This window comes from Diachasma alloeum, unplaced genomic scaffold (genome assembly GCF_001412515.2).
Source record: "Diachasma alloeum isolate Michigan unplaced genomic scaffold, Dall2.0 Dall_scaffold_00289, whole genome shotgun sequence".
NCBI lineage: Eukaryota > Metazoa > Arthropoda > Insecta > Hymenoptera > Braconidae > Diachasma > Diachasma alloeum.
The window spans coordinates 425694-444188 of record NW_021680428.1 but is presented as its reverse complement, the minus strand read 5'-3'; the positions used below and the strand labels follow the sequence as shown (position 1 = coordinate 444188).

Here is an 18495-nt window from a genome sequence, read left to right as displayed (position 1 = left end):
GGGGGGGGGGAAACCATGAGGAAAAAGCATCACCAGTAGTGCGAGTGCCCGAGAGTAAGAAACATCCCTCAGCATCCGCAAATAGAACGAGTGTTCAGTGAAATTAACAGTGTTCTTGCATTTTTAAAGCGCAAAAAATTCCCCCTCCGAGAAATATTGATGATGCTGAGTTCAATAACATCCGATGTCTATTGGCTTGAGACGCGCCATCTCGGGATATTAATCGCATATCCAATGTTATCTGTCTCGCGATTGGAGTTAATGGTGTGAAAATGGGATTAAGACGAGTGGTTAAACGACTATTGTCCGTTGAAAGGGGATTTGGACGTGTCGCGTCAGCCTATTTGCGGGGCAATTTTTTACTGAGCACTGCGGCTTTTTCCACTCGCGAAGGAGTGAGGGGTGACTATCATGAGGACGGAATACGGGAGACACCATGGCGGACGCAAGTGCGTTGATTAATCATCATTAAATGCGTTTATCAATGTTTTTTATCATCAGTGTCGTATCGCTATTTCATTTGTCATCTCATCGGGGATTTCCGGAATTCGTTACGACATTCGGAGGGATTTTTCCACGCCTCAGGGACACGATGACCGTACAACCGTTCCCGTTGAGTACATGTAAGTGAATAGTATTTTTTTTTTCAATTTTTTTCATTGTTGTTGAGGGCTTCGATTGATTTCTCGTCTGGAGGTGCAGGATGAGGGGAAAAGGAGAGGATCTTGAAGAGATTTGTGAGGAGTTGGGGCTAATGGGATTCCATAGAGAAGTGGGGAAACTGGATAACTTAATTTCACTTGATTTTTTTGAAATATCTTGATTTTAACGAGATGAGTTGAGAAAAAATAGTGAAATTTTCATCAATTTTTTGCTTTCACTTTAAATCTAAAATGTAAATCTAATTTATCTCTGCAAAAAAATTCCCAAAAATTAATTTTCCAAAAAAGTATTCATAAAAAATTGAATCCAAAGTGTCGAATCCAATTTTCTTCTTCAAAATAAAATTCACCATTTTTTCCCACTCACCCTCCACGTGTTCGATTACCCCCCACCCCTTGCAGAACTTGACATATTTTCTCACCAGGTAATTAACCGCACCTCATTACAGCATTTATTTTTACCTCAGTCGTGACCTAATTAAGCCCTCTCGTCCCTAGGAAATTCCGAAGAGGTCACAATTCTATTATTCCCCGTCCCTCATTATCCGAAATAATTACGTCTGCAAGTAACACTGGCACGAGCCACGTCTGCAGTTACGAGGTAGGTATTCGACATTAAAGATAACTCTAGAGGAAGAGAAAAAAAAAAAACCCACAAAGTGTGAGGTTTTTCAGTTAGCGCGAGATGGATGCCGGGGGTCGTTTGGACCGGGACGTCGTACCGGTCGCCATGGTAACGTCGGGGGCTTTCGCTTCGAGTTTTTCGCCAGTGGCGCGCCGTCTTTCAGGATCCACGGACGTTTACCCGTCGAACGTGCCACTATTTACCACCGACATCGCCGATAGAAGCGTCAAAACGAGAAAGAACAATGAACACTAAACCGAGCGAACAATTTGCCGAGGGGAAAAAAAAAAAAAATTAAAGCGAGAAATTGGTGATCGATCGAGGGAAATGATTAGTTCCGAGAAATTCTGATGTTAATTTCTCTGATCCCTAGGTGACAGAGACATCCCCTGGCAATTGAGTAATAAGGATCATTGGTTCGAGACGCATGGGAAATGAATCGCTGGTACATGGAGGACACTTGTTGCTCGAGCGTGACGTAAGTGGCTGATGGCATACGAAGAGGACGAAGAAGGAAAAAAACTCGGCTAACATTTTTTACCCCTCGAAAATGATTGAAAGACAGCTGTCTCAACGCCGGTGACAAACGCGCAATGTCCAGTCGCTGGACATGTCCTCGCGAAACTGAACGAAAATACATGTCAACGAATGACGATAAACTTGGAATGAGAGAAGAATTTTTGACTCGCTGATGGAAATGAATGGGTCTTTGTGTCGAGTGCACTGAGAGATCGAGGATTATCGTTGGAGCGAGTGATAATACCGGGGGAATTATTGGAAAGGAGAGGAGGGACTGTCGGGAGAGAGTGTGGAAGTACGCGGCTGCGGCGGCGGCAGCGGCTGCGGCGACCTTTGGAAGGCTGGATTACATCCGTGGAATGTCTTCGGGGGCCAAGCGGCTTGTCCAGTCGCTCAGGGGCCGCGGTACTGGTCCCAGCAGTCGTAATGAGAGTGGGGGAGGGGCTGGAGCCAGTGGACCAAGCACAAGTGCAACGAGATTGTGTCATTATGACAGTGGACACGAGCTTGATGAGATATCTGTGGTCGGGGGAACGCCGACGACTCCCTGCCACTGTCCGGGCTTGAAGTATGGAAGTGGACAGACTTTGTATAGTATTGCTGCATCTGTGCCAACTGCGCCTGGATCGACGCTGCTGGCGACCGGGAACAGGAGCAATACCTCAGTGGGTTAGTGATTATGGAGATTTTTAGGGGCTGGGGGAGGGATTTCCATGGGTCTGGGGTCACTTTGAAGGGGAAGATGGAGTCGTGGGCTCAAACTCAACCTCCGATTTTTCCCATTTCCCCAAATTGATTCGTACAATGCACATTTCGATCAACATAAAGAGATAAAGCTTAGAAATGGTATTCAAAATTGTACGTTTTTCTAGAAGACCTCTAGGAAAATTTCCCTAGACCCCGAAGGTATTTATAGAAAAATAATAATTCATGTGATTAAATAATATTTCAATTTATTCTCTAGAAATACGAATAAGAACAACTAGCCATACGATCGATCGTCGACTCGTTCATATTCCATATTTACAAAAATCTGGTCCGCGGATTCTGATGGACGTTCCAATTTCACCATTTAACAGCTCAATATTCCCTCGGGAAATCTGATAAAATTTCCATTTGTATTTTGTCTGCAGATGGAAATGGATATTTGACATGAACAACATCACCCGTTGTAAAAACGTATTCCATTATTATTATTTTTTTTCGAGATAGTGAATGGTAAAAACGACATGGACAAAAGGCTTTTTTAAACTTCCTCTATATGAAAAAAAAATCAATTCAATTTATTTTGAATATCTCATTCCAGAGAGACCTTAAAACAAACGCACAAGTGGAATTGCCTTCGTCTATTTCGTGGGACTTCATCAATGAGAATTCCATCTCTATTCTCTCCTAAAAAAATTCATTCTTCAGAATTATCGCGTAATTCCCCTGACGCTCCTCATCCAGCAAGACCGAGTACTTCATGCGCCCAAAAACCGCGTGAATGAATGACCACACGAGATTCCCGTTAATCCCGTAATTTCCTGTCCCACCGTTATCCCCATTCTCTTTGTCAGCCACTGGTGCAGACTTCCCAGACGAAATTTCATTAAACAACATCGCACCCGGACAAATTCTCATCTCGTTCTTCAGAACGCTCCAGCACACAGGCTTTCCCCCGTCATTTATTAACCGAATTTGCGTTCCACTGGTGAAACACGGTGGACCAGTGCTCCTCGTGCTGATCGATGAACCAGCATTGGTAATGCTCTGGCCAAACGCCAGAGCACTAGGCCTCCTAACTTTATCGATGGATCCACACACACTGATACCGACCACTCAAATTGGCCATTTTCCAAATATCGATGAGTCCCACAGTTAAACCCACTGGGGGAATTTCCCTCTTTTATCGTTTCCAATCTGAACAATTTCATTTTATACTAATGTATGCACTACGTGCGGGAAGAATAATGCGGATTACGGGCCATCGGAATGCAATTGTATCATGAATAATCGGAGCGTCGAGAGGTCCACTCATTTTGCTGAATGAATTGATGAGAAAGAGATATTCAACATTGAAAACAGTCAACTACAATTGATTGAAATTTAATTTTAGCGAATTTTGTCACGGAAAAATCTCTTTTTTGCACGTAAAATCAGAAATTGAATTGAAAGTCAATTTTCCACTTGAAACAATTTAGAGCCATTTTGTCGGATAAATTCATGAGATACTGAATTTAAAATTAATCTCCACTTTGAATTCAATTAAAATCACTCAAAATAGTCCACTCATTTTGCTGAATGAATTCATGAGAAAGAGACATTCAGGATCGAAAAGAGTCAACTAAAATTGATTGAAATTTAATTTTAGCGAATTTTGTCACTGAAAAATCTCTTTTTTGGACGTAAAATCAGAAATTGAATTGAAAGTCAATTTTCGAACCTATCAGGCCTTTGATTAACGCTCCATTCATTTAATTACTCTTTCATATCCGTTTCGAGAAGTCCACTTGAAGCAATTTAGAGCCATTTTGTCGGATAAATTCATGAGATACTCAATTTAAAATTAATCTCCACTTTGAATTCAATTAAAATCCCTCAAAATAGTCAACAAAAAGTAATTGATAGTGAATTTTAATGAACTTTGTCAACGAAAAACCGGCAATTTTTCATTTCAGGGAATCCAGGAAGCGGCGGAAGGACTGAATTCAAGAGTGGGGAAGCAATATTGCGCTCCGAAGATGACTCAAAGAGTGTTGAGAGTGCAGCGTCGAGATCTCGCCAGAGTCTCCTAGATTTCGTTGGTGGGAGATTTATATCGCGAAATCCCACACCGAATAGGTACTACCACCCGGCCCAGAATCGTCAGGATCAGTCGCGAGGTCGTCAGGAGCAGCAGGTTATTATCCCACATATTAATTCTATTAATGCAAACTAGGGACAATTATCACATCCAATTAATTCCGCGATATTTCACCGGTTTAGAATCAATTATGAAAGTAGTTGAAGCACTTTAAGTCGGATTATCTCTCTCAACTTCCCCCTCAGCAGTAAGAGATTTCCACTCATCTCCTCGAGTTTTAAATACAAACGCGACTAATTGAAAGTGAACAGGAAAATCTTGCCAAGGAAATTATGCACTTATTCGAATGAAAAACAGATAAATCAGGGCAGTTGTCTCGTTTTCCCCTGAAAAACGGTATTAAACGCTGTTTTCACATAAAAAAAAACTGCTTTACGACGGACGTAAACTAGAATTAAAGACTGTCGCGTACACGTTCTCCAGTAGAAATGCATGAGTGATGGAATGAATAAACTTTTACAGATTTATTCTGTCTCCCAGAGATACTTCGGCTCGTCGAGAGACTCGTTGCACGCTGCATACGTTAATCGGGGCGCCAGCGAGCTAGATCTCAGCAGAAAGCCGAGGCGAAAGGATCAGTCAAGGGGCAAGTTAAAATTTCCGAATGTGTCTGGCCTCGGCTCGACGAGGGAGAGCCCACACATTCGCACATTGGTATCGACGAATCACCTTAATAACAACGGCAGCTGCAACGGCACCGAGACGTGAGTCGCATTGTCAAATCAGTGATGACATTAGATCAGTCAATTTGTCTATGCAAATTATCACATCGCTATCGCAGGATTACTCATCTTGTCGTATTGTGTGGGTTTAAGGAGGTATACAGCACAGCAACAGCAGCAGCAGCGCGGCAGCCGAGGATATCCCGGACAAATGGGCACGAGGGGTTTTCGAACGGGTGCACCAAATTGGTCGTTCGTCTTCGATCCAGCCGGCAGACTCTGTTATTACTGGTCAATGGTCGTCTCTCTCGCTTTTTTGTACAACTTTTGGGTCATTATCTACAGGTTTGCCTTTCAGGAAATAAACGGTTAGTCCAGCACTCATATTTCCGTCAATTTCCAAAGGCCATGGTCAAGACGATCAATCGGAATTGACACTTTTTTCCATCTCGTACGCAGGAGAAACCCTCGTGGTCTGGTTCTGCCTCGACTACTTCTCGGATCTTCTCTACCTAGTCGACATAGTCTTTCACTTTCGCACGGGTTACCTCGAAGACGGTGTACTGCAGACAGACGCTGTCAAACTGAGAAATCACTACATGAATAGTACGACCTTCTACATCGACTGTCTGTGTCTGCTGCCCCTCGATTTTTTGTACTTATCAATAGGATTTAACAGTATCCTGCGGAGTTTTAGACTGGTTAAAATCTATCGGTAATTTCAATTAAATTCTCTCTGGATTAAATTCCTCGCTGGCACGTGACAATTTCGCTCTTTGACCAAAAGTATTTTTCACCACATAATGCAGAATGCAGCGTTCATTCCAATTCTAATCCATTACTCTGCATTCCAAAACAGATTCTGGGCGTTCATGGACAGAACCGAGCGACACACAAATTATCCGAATTTATTTCGCTCTACCTCCCTGGTCCACTATCTCCTTGTAATATTCCACTGGAACGGGTGCCTCTACCACATTATTTATAAGAACAATGGTTTTGGGAGCAAAAATTGGGTGTTCGACGATTCGGAAGAGGCGGACGTTGTTAAGCAGTATCTCCAGAGCTACTACTGGTGTACATTGGCACTAACCACTATAGGCGATTTGCCGAGGTACTTATCCCTTTATTCATATAGTTGAACGTCAACAATTATCATTCTCCATTTTTTCTCCCTCCCTCTCTCTGTCTCTCTCTCTTTCTTTCTTTCTGACTTTCTTTTACAGGCCAAGAAGCAAGGGCGAGTATTTGTTTGTTATAGCTCAACTACTCTTTGGTCTACTGCTATTCGCCACAGTTCTCGGTCATGTTGCTAATATCGTGACTTCGGTTAGTGCAGCACGTAAAGAATTTCAAGGTAACAGGCTCATTTTTTCAGACATTTTCATAATTCAAAGAATGTTATCGCTTTAGCAAACAGTTGGAATAGTTGGCCAATAATTATGGGTGATGAACAAGACCATTCAACGCATCATTCGCCAATATTTCACCTGCCACTGTACAAAGAAGTGCGATAATTCAATGTCTGGTAGAGGCCATTGTATGAAGCAAAGAAATTCCGTTATCTCGCAAGTGGCAAATGAAACCGCTTTATACACGGAATAAGCCAGATTAAAGATGAAATTGCAAAAAGAGTAATGGAGGATGCAATTCCAGTGGAAAAAGTACATCAGGAAAAAAAAAATCACCTCCTCTGAGGTCGTCAAATGGAATTTAGAATATTTATGATATGCCATCACGGCTTCTTCTGCTTCGTTCGGATCATGTAACTCGGGGTTGAAAATTCTGGGTGATGATTTTAATCTCCATCCTCTTATTCAACCCTCGTTTCATGCACCCTCGGCACTCTCGAGGCTGTAAGGATTATTTCAGGATATGTCTGGGGGGGGAATAAACGAGGAATGTGCTCTCGTGGAATAGGTCCAATGACCCGCCGGCGCCGTAGGTCCCAACGAGTGTCGAAAGAATTATCTAACAGAATTTCAAAAATACTTTGGCGCGGGTTTTAATGCACTTTTTATCGAATGTGGTTTTTTATGAATTTTTCATCGAAGATCTTTGCCCTTCGGCAATTCATTTAAATTCCCATCGTGAACCCGGTGAATCTAGTTTCCAGGATTGCTTTCTTATTACTCAGCTTTATAGTTACTGTTACAACCGCAAACATCCAGAGTAAAAGTAATGTTATGGGATACACGGAGGTATAAAGTCGTTTTAGGAGAAGTAACCAATGAATATTTAGCAGTTGGCAATGTATTCTTGTGAAAATATCAAATTTCGTTGGAGTGCATTTTCCATTGAACCCCTTTCATACCTCAATAATTCATCGAATTCATCCACGAATTTCTAATGGGCTTGCCATTCACGAGTGTATCTCAATCAATCAATCCTCCCCCCATTGAATAATTCCCCCGTGATTTATCATCTTCCAGCTAAACTTGACGGCGTCAAGACGTACATGCGAATGCGTCGAGTGCCCAATCATCTTCAGGTCAAGGTCATCAAGTGGTTTGACTACTTGTGGTTGACGCAAAAGTGCTCGGACGAGGAGAGAGCTGTAAGCTGTCTCCCCGGTGAGTAGATTAAACCCCTCATTATCGATCAATGTCTCGTTTCCCAACGAATAACCCCAGCCACTTGGCTCCACGCTATTTCAAAAATTCTGAGAGCTCATGCTCACACTCCACCATCATCAGCGTCACGAAGAAGCATTCGTTCTTGTATTGCAGACAAACTCAAGGCGGAGATTGCGATAAATGTGCACTTGGACACGCTGAGGCGAGTGGAGATATTCCAGAATACGGAAGCCGGTTTTCTCTGTGAACTCGTCCTCAGGTTGAGGCCAGTGCTGTTCTCACCGGGGGATTACATTTGTCGAAAGGGTGAATGCTCTCCCAATCCTCGTTGAATTGCAATGGGCCCTCCGGTGGCTTTGGATTCCTCACGGAAGAATTTCATATTTTTTTTCGCAGGTGAGGTGGGAAAGGAGATGTACATCGTGAACAGGGGCCGCCTGCAAGTGGTCGCTGATAACGGAAAAACAGTGCTAGCAACACTGAAGGCCGGCTCGTACTTCGGGGAAATCAGCATTCTCAATATGGGGACTGCAGGTAAAGAGTGCGGTAAATATTCCAAGAGCAGTCCAGGTGGCCAGTCATGAATAGCCGTGAGAGCCGTTACCCGCCCATATTTTATCAATTACACACTTCTCACGTATATTTCACTGTTTATGTAAACTCGTTCGTTGACTAACGCGAGCCCCCTGAATGTCCATTTTTTCTTATGAATTTTCATCAGCTTCTCTCATTTTTATATTTACAATTCCTTCTATTTACTTAATTAAATTAATTTAATAAATTCATTAATTAAATTAACTTGATGTCTATTTAATTTAGTTTTGCTTAGATTAAAAACTTGTCATTAATTCCTCAGGGTCATTATCCTGATAATTCCATTTCTTCGTAATAATTAGTAGACCATTCCTGCCCCCCCCTGCATTTTTGTGTTATTTAATGAGAAATTATGATAATTATGTTTTACAAGTTCCCTTAAACATGTGAATAATACGTCTGACAAGCATCCCAGTTATCAAGAATTTTATCGCTTTCATCTCGCTCTCGGCTGTATTTTTTCTCCATCAACCAGGATAAACTGGCACATCTCGTGTGCTATTTTCTATATATCATTTTTTATCATTATAAAAAGTGTTTGTAGCGTTGAGTAGTTTATCATCAATCAATTTTATGTGACATGTACATTTCTCACGCCCTTTTCTTTCTTCAATTACAAGACGAACGATGAGATGTTTCAGTAGTGAAGTAAAACGAAAATAGTCAGACATAATTTCAACAAGTCGTTTTATTAAAAAATGGCCTTGATAAAAATTTTCTCTTTCTTCAATTGCAGAATGAATTGTACTTCACTCCTGATTTCGGCTTTTTTTCACAAAATAAAAGGCATTTTTTGAATGAAAATAATTTCATCAGCTTTCATGAAATATAGTTGAACATTTTTTAGAATCATTGCAGCATCGAATTCATGGTTTTCAAAGGAAAAAAGGACATTTGACTCTTTGCAGAAACTTTAGACGCCTCTGTCACTGATTGACTTCTCTCTTGCGTGCAAGCTCTTTTTATAAATTATCTCATATGATCTTTGACGATGACGTGATGCGAGAGAATGTTAAACTGGGCAACTTTGGCTGCTACAATAGACCCACCGCTTCATTTTATACGATATCTCGATAATAATCGAACTAGCTTCTTCTTGACTGCCTACAGTAGACTTGGATCACACTTTGCATCCGCTATAGTAGTGTTAAGCATTCCAAGATAATTTATCAACGATAAATTTAATGATAATAATTTATTAATATACGAGGCGTGAAGTGGAGGAACGAGATGAGTTAAATTGACTTCAGACAGCTTTCTGCTGAATATTTCATCATCTCTGAGATTCTGCAGAGGTCGATCTGTTGCTCTCCACCTCACCTTCCCACCTGTCACTTCACCCCTGATATATCTCCATTTCTTTGTTGAATTCCTTTGAAACTTGCAAATAATTTAACAAAGAAACAATAATAAATACAAATTTTTAATTCAACTGTCACTAAGGCAGAGTGTACATAATTCGTAGACTTTCCTCAAGATTTTTATTAAATGTTGTTTAATTAACCCGATAACCATTAAATGGCTACATCGTCGCAGGTAATCGACGTACAGCAAGTGTACGATCCGTCGGTTACTCTGATCTCTTCGTATTGAAAAAAAAGGACATGTGGGATGTACTTAAGGAGTATCCTGCAGCTAGAGTGAGGCTCGAGTCGATAGCTGTTAAGAGACTTGAAAAGTACAAAAGAGCACCACTCGAGAAAGGTAATTAATTAAAACTGAAAAATCTTCGTAATCTACTTAAGTCTTTTTGAAGCAGTTAATGACATGTTGCATTACCTCCATCAAAAAATATATAATATGGACCAATCTCATATATTTTTCAAAAATATATTATATATTATATATTATATATTATATATTACATATTACATATTATATATTTTTCGTGTGGGTATTATTATTAGAAGCATTTTATTAGATGTCCTGGAGTAAAATTCCCCCTAAGGACAACCATTTAATATTTTAATGAGAAATTCCTTTGGCCATTGACCTTTCAATTCCCGAAATTCTTACTATTCATGGAAATTCCGAGCACGACGCGTCGTGAATTGTCGTTCCACATTTTTCAAATGATTTTGAAAAATTCACTGAAATAGTTCTATTCGCAGCTGCGATGGGCCGAAGCCAGAGCACTCCGGGATTGATAGAGTCCCGGGGTCGAGTGCCCCTGGAGGAGATGTGGATATCACCACTGGAATTACGAACCGCCCGTTCCCTTTTCTCCCCGAGTCCGAGCCCGATAACAGGTTCCTCGATCCATGGACTGAGGTCTGCGGATGTTGAGGGTGCACCTGTTATTGGGGCTCCAACAGCACCTAGTAGGAGTGCAGATAGTCCGATGAGTGCTACCAGCAGTGGGAGGAGCAGTGAGGATCATACGACAAGAGCTCCTCGGTCTACGGCGACTCAATTGTCGATTGGAAAACAGTCTACACATTCAGGTGAGAAGTAGAAAACGATGAAAACGTTGAGCCATCGTAAAGAATTCTTTAACTTCAACTTCATTTTTATTTATATAAAATTGTTGAAGACAATTTTATGATTTTGCATCCGTAAATTTAACAAAAAATTGCAATTTGATTGTAATCTAATAATAATAATAATAATAATAATAATATATTACAATATATTATAAATAATATAAATATATTAATATATATTTATTATTATTATATACATAATAATATGCTATATGATAGTATAAATAATGTAGTTATTATATATGATTATATAATTATAATAATAATTATATATTTATAATTTATATAGATTTACACCCATATTTTCTCCACATTGCCACAGGAATGACCTGCAACAGCATGACTCAACTAGTATCGGAGGGTGCGGTAACCCCGATCCTAGCAGTGAGTAGTCACGAAGCCCTTCTCGCCGAGATAAAGCGTCTCCGTGAGCGTCTAATCTGTCTCGAAACCGAGAATGCCTCGATGAGTGTAAAACTCAATCAGCAGCAGTGGGAGGTCGAGCACAGATTGGCGGCAATAGAGATGGAAATATGCGGGGCAAGTTCGACATCGAGTATAGAAGACAACGAGCGCAACCGGGAGTCTATCATTTAACGAGAAGTTCGGCCGCGTGAGGATCGCGGCGATTTGCGACCGGACAGAATGGACAAGATGTCGAGATATCTCGACGAGAGCCGAGCCATCACCGCTCCGACAACACCCTGTGGCCTCTCAATAGGCAGCCCCAGCCAGAGATTCTTCGAGAGTGACAATGCCAGTGAGATCGGCACATGCAATGGATTTTCCTCCCATCCGGGCAGCAAATCCAATCTTCTGCTGTGCATTCAGTGCGATTTGGAGGCGCGTGCCTGCTCCTACAGACCCCACACACCCTCAAGCAGATTCGACAGGTACATCGAGGAGGACAGGGCGAAAATTTGCGACGAGTGCGACTGCCACTGTCCCCATTGCAATATAAACACACACGACGAGACTGACTTGATCTGCTTCCGGTGCGAGGATGAGGATCCAGCATTGTGCTCAACATGCGAGGAGCCCATCACCGAGGGCACCGACTCCAATGGCAAGAGCGGACCACCCGGAAACTCATCGTCCAGTGATAATGGCCATTATCCGGTCGATGCTGTCGTCAAAATTCAGGTCAATGATCAGTTATTGGATGTTGATTCGGATGATGGTAATGAGGGCTCGAGCAATCGCGATGCCGAGGGGGGGGATCGGCTGTCACCGATTGTCGAGCATGTGTCGGCTTTCAGTGATGAAGATAATGGACAAGAGTCTAATGGGTCGAAAATCAATGGGCAGGCTAGGAGGTATTTGGACAGCATGCTCGTTCTTTTCGTGTAAATATTTCTGCATTCATTTCGCGATTTCTAGCGATCCCCCTTCCGCCCCTTTAAAATGGTTTATAAATTCTAGAGATATCAAATAATTCTCGTAAATTTTAACACTTCATCTCCTGATTTACAATTCCCCAGAGTCCATTGACTAAATTAACGCGTAGACGGTAATTGAGTAAGACGTCAGCATAGGCTAATGTGTTGTATATTTTCTACGGGTGACATGAACGACTGGTTCGATTATTTCCCTCATTTTAGTTGATAACGAAACAAATATAACAGAACATGACGTGAATTCACTTCACTGCTCAACGATTATAAATGAAAACTGTACATAGTCAACTGCCAAGAATAATAAAAATTGATATAACGGACATTAAAAATGCGAGTGGAGAATAGGGGGCGTTTATTCCAATTAAAACACGAAATTTCTTAGGGATTAACACTAGAACTGTATGAAAATAAAACGATCAAAGTGATGAGTGAAGTGACCCAGAGATCCAGACAAATGGAGAAATCTAGGATTAATGAGTAATTAATGACGATAAGGGTGAGCAGTGCAGCAATGGCAAAATTGAGAATAATATAGCTTGATGCGCTTTTTTGTTATTAATTAAACACGAACGGTTCGTGTTTGGGACCAAGCAATACCTGCTTCAATATTCGTTAAATACTTGGAGTGAATTGCTTTTCTCTATTCCAGGTGTGCATTATCCTGTCACTACGGTTTCGATAAAAATACTCGAGTCAAATTATCACTCACGAATAATTAAAAGTAAAAAATGTCATTAGTGAAGTGGTAAAACACGAGAATTTCCATCTCAAAATCAAAGATATTTCCCGGTGAAATAAACTCGCCGTGTTTTATCGCTTCGCTGTTCTATCCACTCTTCATTACCTAGTCTCATAAATCACCAAGAATTGTGAAAAGTGTCTTTATGAACAATATAAATCCATGAAGTACCTGCGGATAATCGAAGAAGAACAAATAAAAACGGAAAAAACAATGATTTCATTTGTCAAAATCCTCTCGATCACTTGGATTTTGAGAATGCCTTTTTTCATACAACGATGTCACTCGACGTAACTAAAAAAATGTACCTTTTTACGAATTTTGAAAACAACACATTGGTGGCATTGAATTAAACTGTTCTATGTACATTCATCTCAGACAATATGATTCCGGTTATTCGTCATGTTTTTACGGCAGAGGTACTTCTAAATTATGAAGAATAGGTGAATAAATATTTAAGACAGACACAATAGGGAATGAAATTCTGCAATTTTACTGCCACTTTAAGTTAAGACGAAAACAAACTCCTCAACTAGAGATATTCATGTATCAACGTTTTGAGAGCGCATCGAATTCATGTTAATCTATGGAGTGTTGGTACGAATTCAGTAGAAAAGGGTAAATCTTCACAATTGTCATTTCCTTATTTCGATATGAGGGAGTCCACGTGAAAAAAATCGCTGATTTCGTGATTTTTCTTCTGATCTTGTCACAATTGTCTGACGAAGTTAGCCCTTGACTACTGAATTCACCCCGAACTGTCACTCATTCCCAAAAAAATAAATTTTCGCATAATGAGGCACTGGCGATATCTCACAGCTCCCCGACAATTGAAGGAGACCATCACGAGTGAAACAATCACCAATTCAGCGAGAATTCATCCATCCTCTCATCACAGTGCGTTTTTTTCTGTACAAAGAAAATACTTTGGATTTGCTAATCGAAATGAACATTTTATCAACCGGTAGAATTAAGGGATTAACGCCAGACGATTGAGAATAGGGGAACTTGATAAACACTACTGCTAAATCCTAGTCATAATACCGCTAATAATGATAACTTAATACTAAATCGTAATATTATGAAAAATCGATTATTTAAAAGGTGAGACAGTGAAATCGGCTGCATGATGAGAGACCACCTGTGCCCATCGTTCGTTTTAATATCCAATTAACAAGAGGCAGAGCACAAATACACCATTTGTATAGAAAATGTCATTTTTTTCTAACTTTAAAACCATTCCAGTTTGAAAGAGTCTAAAAAGACAAGGAAAGAATGCGAAGAAAGTGATAATATCTGTCAGAATTCTATTGTTATCATGACTTTGTAAGAATGTGGTGGCTTTTATTCAATTGGAATAATTTTCAAAATGTTTTAACGAACGACAAACGGAACGAAATTGAGAAAAACTAATTGCGTCGTCAGAATTACTCGATCCAACGTCTGTTAATTCCGTGAAACTAATTGAAAAACACCTGTAATCCCCACGATATGGATTTTAACTACTGTTGAAAGAGGCACAGAATCAACTCAACCAATCATATTCAATGGAAAAATATCAACTATTGCCTCTAATTATCATTAATTAATTATACCACCTAATATTGATTTTATCAAAGATTTTATTATTGTTACCACACGAGTTACACAAAATCCTCGCATTTGTAAATCATTATGAGATTTTAATGTATATAATTCAGCTCTGCATTAGACGTTGATTTAAATTTTAAAGAATATCCCACGGGACTAAAAAATAATTGATAACTTGTATGTATTTCCCTTCATCATTTCCATCGATTTGCATTGAAACTATAAAAAATCCATAATGTATCTGAAAATTTGCATCATGAATTTGTCGTCAGTCTGACGTCTAGCCAATTGTCATAGAAATTGAAGGAGAAATTGCGAAGCTGCTGATCCTCGAACGAAACATAATTCAGTGATTTTTTTTACTGCACAAATTTTCTTGAATCGAAATAAATGAATGATCAACAATCATTGTGTTGGACGTGTTTATATTCATGGTGGAGGTACCCCAGCCAATCAAGATGTTTTTAATTGATCAGATGGTCAACTTAAAAAATTATGTTTATTCTTTTCTATCATCAGAGTTTACACCAAATTAGTTTGGTGTAAAAGCCAAATTATGTCGCATACATAATTTGGTTTAAACTAAATTATAAACCAAATAACCTACACATGTCTTGTTACATGTGTTGTTTTTTTTTTTTCAATTCTCGGATTTATAAAAAAGGTGTTCGAAAGAGTCTTTTATACGCTGTATAAACCCCCTCTTCCTTGGGCAAGGTTCGATGTCATTCACAGAATTTCTGTAACTCCTCCAGAGGTCTGGGGAATTGAGGCAGACGGTGCCACCGCCTCTATTGAATTGCGTATCCTGCAGGATAATGAAAAAATTAATAAATCAATTAGTGAACCGTGTTTTTCGCATTTTGACGAATTTAATCATCTCCACAATATTTCAAATATAACGATGAGGTCTTCATTATGAGTAATGTTATAAAAAAAAGTTTTTACGTTTTTTTATAACATCACTCATGATGACGTTAAAAAAATTGTGGAATGAAAACGAAACATTACTCACAGCTCTGTTAATATCCCCTATGCACACCCAATTTTTATTCTTCTTACTATCCACTGCAACCGCCCATTTCGAGTGATCACGCGAGCTTTTGAACTCAACGTTCGCTGCGCCCAGCACCACAGATTGCACATTGTAAACTCTTGGGGGATAATAAAAATTGAGCAATTGCATGTATTTAAAAGATCAATTCGTGAGAAAATTGACATTTACTTGGTTCCATTGCACTCCGAGGGCAATTTCCCTCGTCCGTTCCGCCAGGTTTCAGCCAGCATATCGGTTTGTAATTGTGGAGCAACTAAATCATCGTACAGATCTAAAACGAATATTTTTCCTTGAGAGAATGTCCATATATTTGCAAAATATATTGTAGATTAATACCCTTTTGCCATTTGTCAGCCTTAGCAAAGGAGATGAATTGGCTCCCACCAACGGTCCTCAGCACTTCCTTCCGAAAGTACGGAGGTCCCTTTATCCTCGGGCGTTGCGCCGCATTAACAAGAAATGAATACTGAGGTAATTCCCTAGGTACATTGTACCTGTACGATATAATCTGATTATAAATAAGTTGCTCGGCAATGCCACGCATCTGTGCACCTCCAATCGAAATACACAGAAAGCTCTGGCCATTGTTTTTTCCAGAGGATGGATACGAGTACTCTCCATGCAGAAAAGCATTACTATCGAAACTGCAGTCATCGGTAGTCGATGATTTACATTTTTTCTCAACACCGGTGTCCGGTTGTGGAGGGTAATTTGGGACACTGTGGACAAGCCAGAATCCCTGATCCTCGTTCGCCATCACGACGCCTTTCGTGTGGCCGTATTTTATGGAGACTGATTTATTCGGCGGCTGATCATTGTACATGATCCACGCTGATTTCTTGGCTACGTTCTAAAATGTTGATTGGATTAATTCGAAGGATGTTTTAGCTTTCGAATGGAAAGATTGGGTTCTTCAAATCCGAAATTTTCCATTTTTTGTGTGGGGATGACTAATTATGACCTAGGGAGTTCGAATATGGAATTTTTAGGCAATGTCGGGGCAACGTCGGCGCAATGTTGGCGGCCAATACTGGAGCAATGTTGGCTACCAACGCTGTAGCATTGTTGAATTCAATTAATTATTGAATTCAATGTTTGTTAGCAACGCTGGGGCAATGTTGGCGCAATGTTGGCAACCAACGTTGTAGCAATGTTGAATCGTCACACATCGTCATATAAAACTCTATTCGAAAACAAATTGCTAATTTTTTTCCAAAAATATATTCACTAATTTGTGATGAATCATTTTAAATTTTCTGTCTTGAGAATGGAGAAAGGATCAAAAACCATCAGATCTCTTGAAATTTACTCTTGGAATCTACTCTGTGGGGATGACTAATTATGACCTAGGGAGTTCGAATATGCAATTTTTAGACAATGTCGGGGCAACGTTGGCGCAATGTTGGCGGCCAATACTGGAGCAATGTTGGCTACCAACGCTGTAGCATTGTTGAATTCAATTAATTATTGAATTCAATGTTGGTTAGCAACGCCGGGGCAGTGTTGGTGCAATGTTGGCAACCAACGTTGTAGCAATGTTGAATCGTCACACATCGTCATATAAAATTCTATTCGAAAACCAATTGCTAATTTTTTTCCAAAAATATATTCACTAATTTGTGATGAATCATTTTAAATTTTCTGTCTTGAGAATGGAGAAAGGATAAAAATCCATCAGATCTCTTGAAATTTATTTTCGTGAATCAATTTCAAGCTGATCCCGTTTCAATTGCACGACCAGCGTTGAATTAATGAAGTCATTATATCAGGTAGGAATTATATAGGCTGACGATGGAAACAAGCCTGTGCGAGCCTAGGTTTGGCGAGGGTCAGTGACTCAGGCCTGGGACGGGCTTGATTTCATCGTTCACTCGAGCCTGAAATGAGGGCGATTCAAGGGGCCATTGCCGAGGTTCAATTCAGGCCTTTGAGTATTGAGACGCAGTACGTCAATTCCTACCAGGGCAATTGATAATCTTTGAATGTTAAATTGGTCTTCAAGATCAATCCAGAGTTTATAAAAGACTTTGAAGCAAGCGTCACCAGCGGGAGATTTGATTCCGCAGATGCGCAAACAATTCGATTTCAAGGATAATTTGAACATGTGTGTTTGCCCACCTTGACGAATGGAAAGAAAATGATTCTCGATGAGTGTCGAATTCAATGCAATCATTAGGTACTAATTATAATACTAGAAAAAAATGATTGCCCTCACGTCTTTGTACAGAAGCGCGAGCGTCTGTCCTGGCATAGATTGTACGGATTCCACACTCCGTTTGGACAGTTTCCACCCATCGCCAACAGTAGAATTAGTCATATAGAGATATGACACACCATCCCTTATCAGGGGATTCGAGCTCTCAGATATTTTTGGTAATTTGTATAGAACATACCTGCAATAGAGCCCCATAAAATCCAACTTTCTACTTTCTTCTTCGCAATTATCTTAAACAAGTATTGCTGTCCCTTACCAATCGACATTCTTTCCATTTTCATCTTTACACTGAATGGAATTTGAATAGCTGGTGACAGTTCCCAGTGCACAGCAGAGCAGCAGTAAAATAAAATTCGTCCTCATTGCAGGAGGAGTCGTCGCAAACTGATGATCTGTTACCACCAGCAATGCCAATTTATCAATTGGCAGATTAATTAACTCGTTGACATTGCACTCACTCCAACAATCACTCTTTACACTGCACTCTTCACTCTTTGTTTACATTCTATTCATTAGTACTCAGAAGTTCTG

The 18495-nt window shown here is 40.1% G+C and overlaps 3 protein-coding genes across 3 annotated transcripts; 2 read left to right on the top strand and 1 right to left on the bottom strand.

Annotated features, from left to right (window-relative positions):
* Window positions 1-1649: 1649 nt before the first annotated feature.
* On the top strand, window positions 1650-11569 carry LOC107038894 (cyclic nucleotide-gated cation channel subunit A). Its single transcript, XM_015258216.1, has 13 exons — window positions 1650-2475; window positions 4467-4687; window positions 5114-5355; window positions 5467-5681; window positions 5773-6028; window positions 6173-6427; window positions 6540-6670; window positions 7746-7886; window positions 8043-8195; window positions 8286-8435; window positions 10020-10187; window positions 10595-10927; window positions 11289-11569. Exons 1-13 carry the CDS (start codon window positions 1989-1991, stop codon window positions 11561-11563), a joined length of 3027 nt encoding a protein of 1008 aa, XP_015113702.1. The 5' UTR covers window positions 1650-1988; the 3' UTR covers window positions 11564-11569.
* Window positions 11570-11599: 30 nt separating this feature from the next.
* On the top strand, window positions 11600-15097 carry LOC107038897. Its single transcript, XM_015258218.1, has one exon. It carries the CDS (start codon window positions 11612-11614, stop codon window positions 12314-12316), a length of 705 nt encoding a protein of 234 aa, XP_015113704.1. The 5' UTR covers window positions 11600-11611; the 3' UTR covers window positions 12317-15097.
* On the bottom strand, window positions 14707-18455 carry LOC107038895 (plancitoxin-1). The gene is made up of 6 exons (XM_015258217.1): window positions 18221-18455; window positions 17965-18142; window positions 16086-16599; window positions 15918-16020; window positions 15708-15846; window positions 14707-15500 (listed from the first exon to the last, which is right to left on the bottom strand). The coding sequence occupies exons 1-6, from the start codon at window positions 18325-18327 to the stop codon at window positions 15333-15335; spliced, it is 1209 nt and encodes a 402-aa protein (XP_015113703.1). The 5' UTR covers window positions 18328-18455; the 3' UTR covers window positions 14707-15332.
* Window positions 18456-18495: the final 40 nt, after the last annotated feature.

What these genes read in the sequence shown, in the direction of transcription:
- LOC107038894 (XM_015258216.1), top strand. Translation starts at nt 1,989, where the DNA reads ATGGGTCTTTGTGTCGAGTGCACTGAGAGATCGAGGATTATCGTTGGA. An exon ending in CAGGAGCAATACCTCAGTGG is followed by an intron (nt 2,476 to 4,466) that starts GTTAGTGATTAT and finishes TTTTCATTTCAG; the next exon opens with GGAATCCAGGAAGCGGCGGA. An exon ending in GGATTACATTTGTCGAAAGG is followed by an intron (nt 8,196 to 8,285) that starts GTGAATGCTCTC and finishes TTTTTTTCGCAG; the next exon opens with GTGAGGTGGGAAAGGAGATG.
- LOC107038897 (XM_015258218.1), top strand. Translation starts at nt 11,612, where the DNA reads ATGGACAAGATGTCGAGATATCTCGACGAGAGCCGAGCCATCACCGCT.
- LOC107038895 (XM_015258217.1), bottom strand. Translation starts at nt 18,327, where the DNA reads ATGAGGACGAATTTTATTTTACTGCTGCTCTGCTGTGCACTGGGAACT. An exon ending in TCGGAGTGCAATGGAACCAA is followed by an intron (nt 15,847 to 15,917) that starts GTAAATGTCAAT and finishes TTATCCCCCAAG; the next exon opens with AGTTTACAATGTGCAATCTG. An exon ending in TAGGGGATATTAACAGAGCT is followed by an intron (nt 15,501 to 15,707) that starts GTGAGTAATGTT and finishes ATTATCCTGCAG; the next exon opens with GATACGCAATTCAATAGAGG.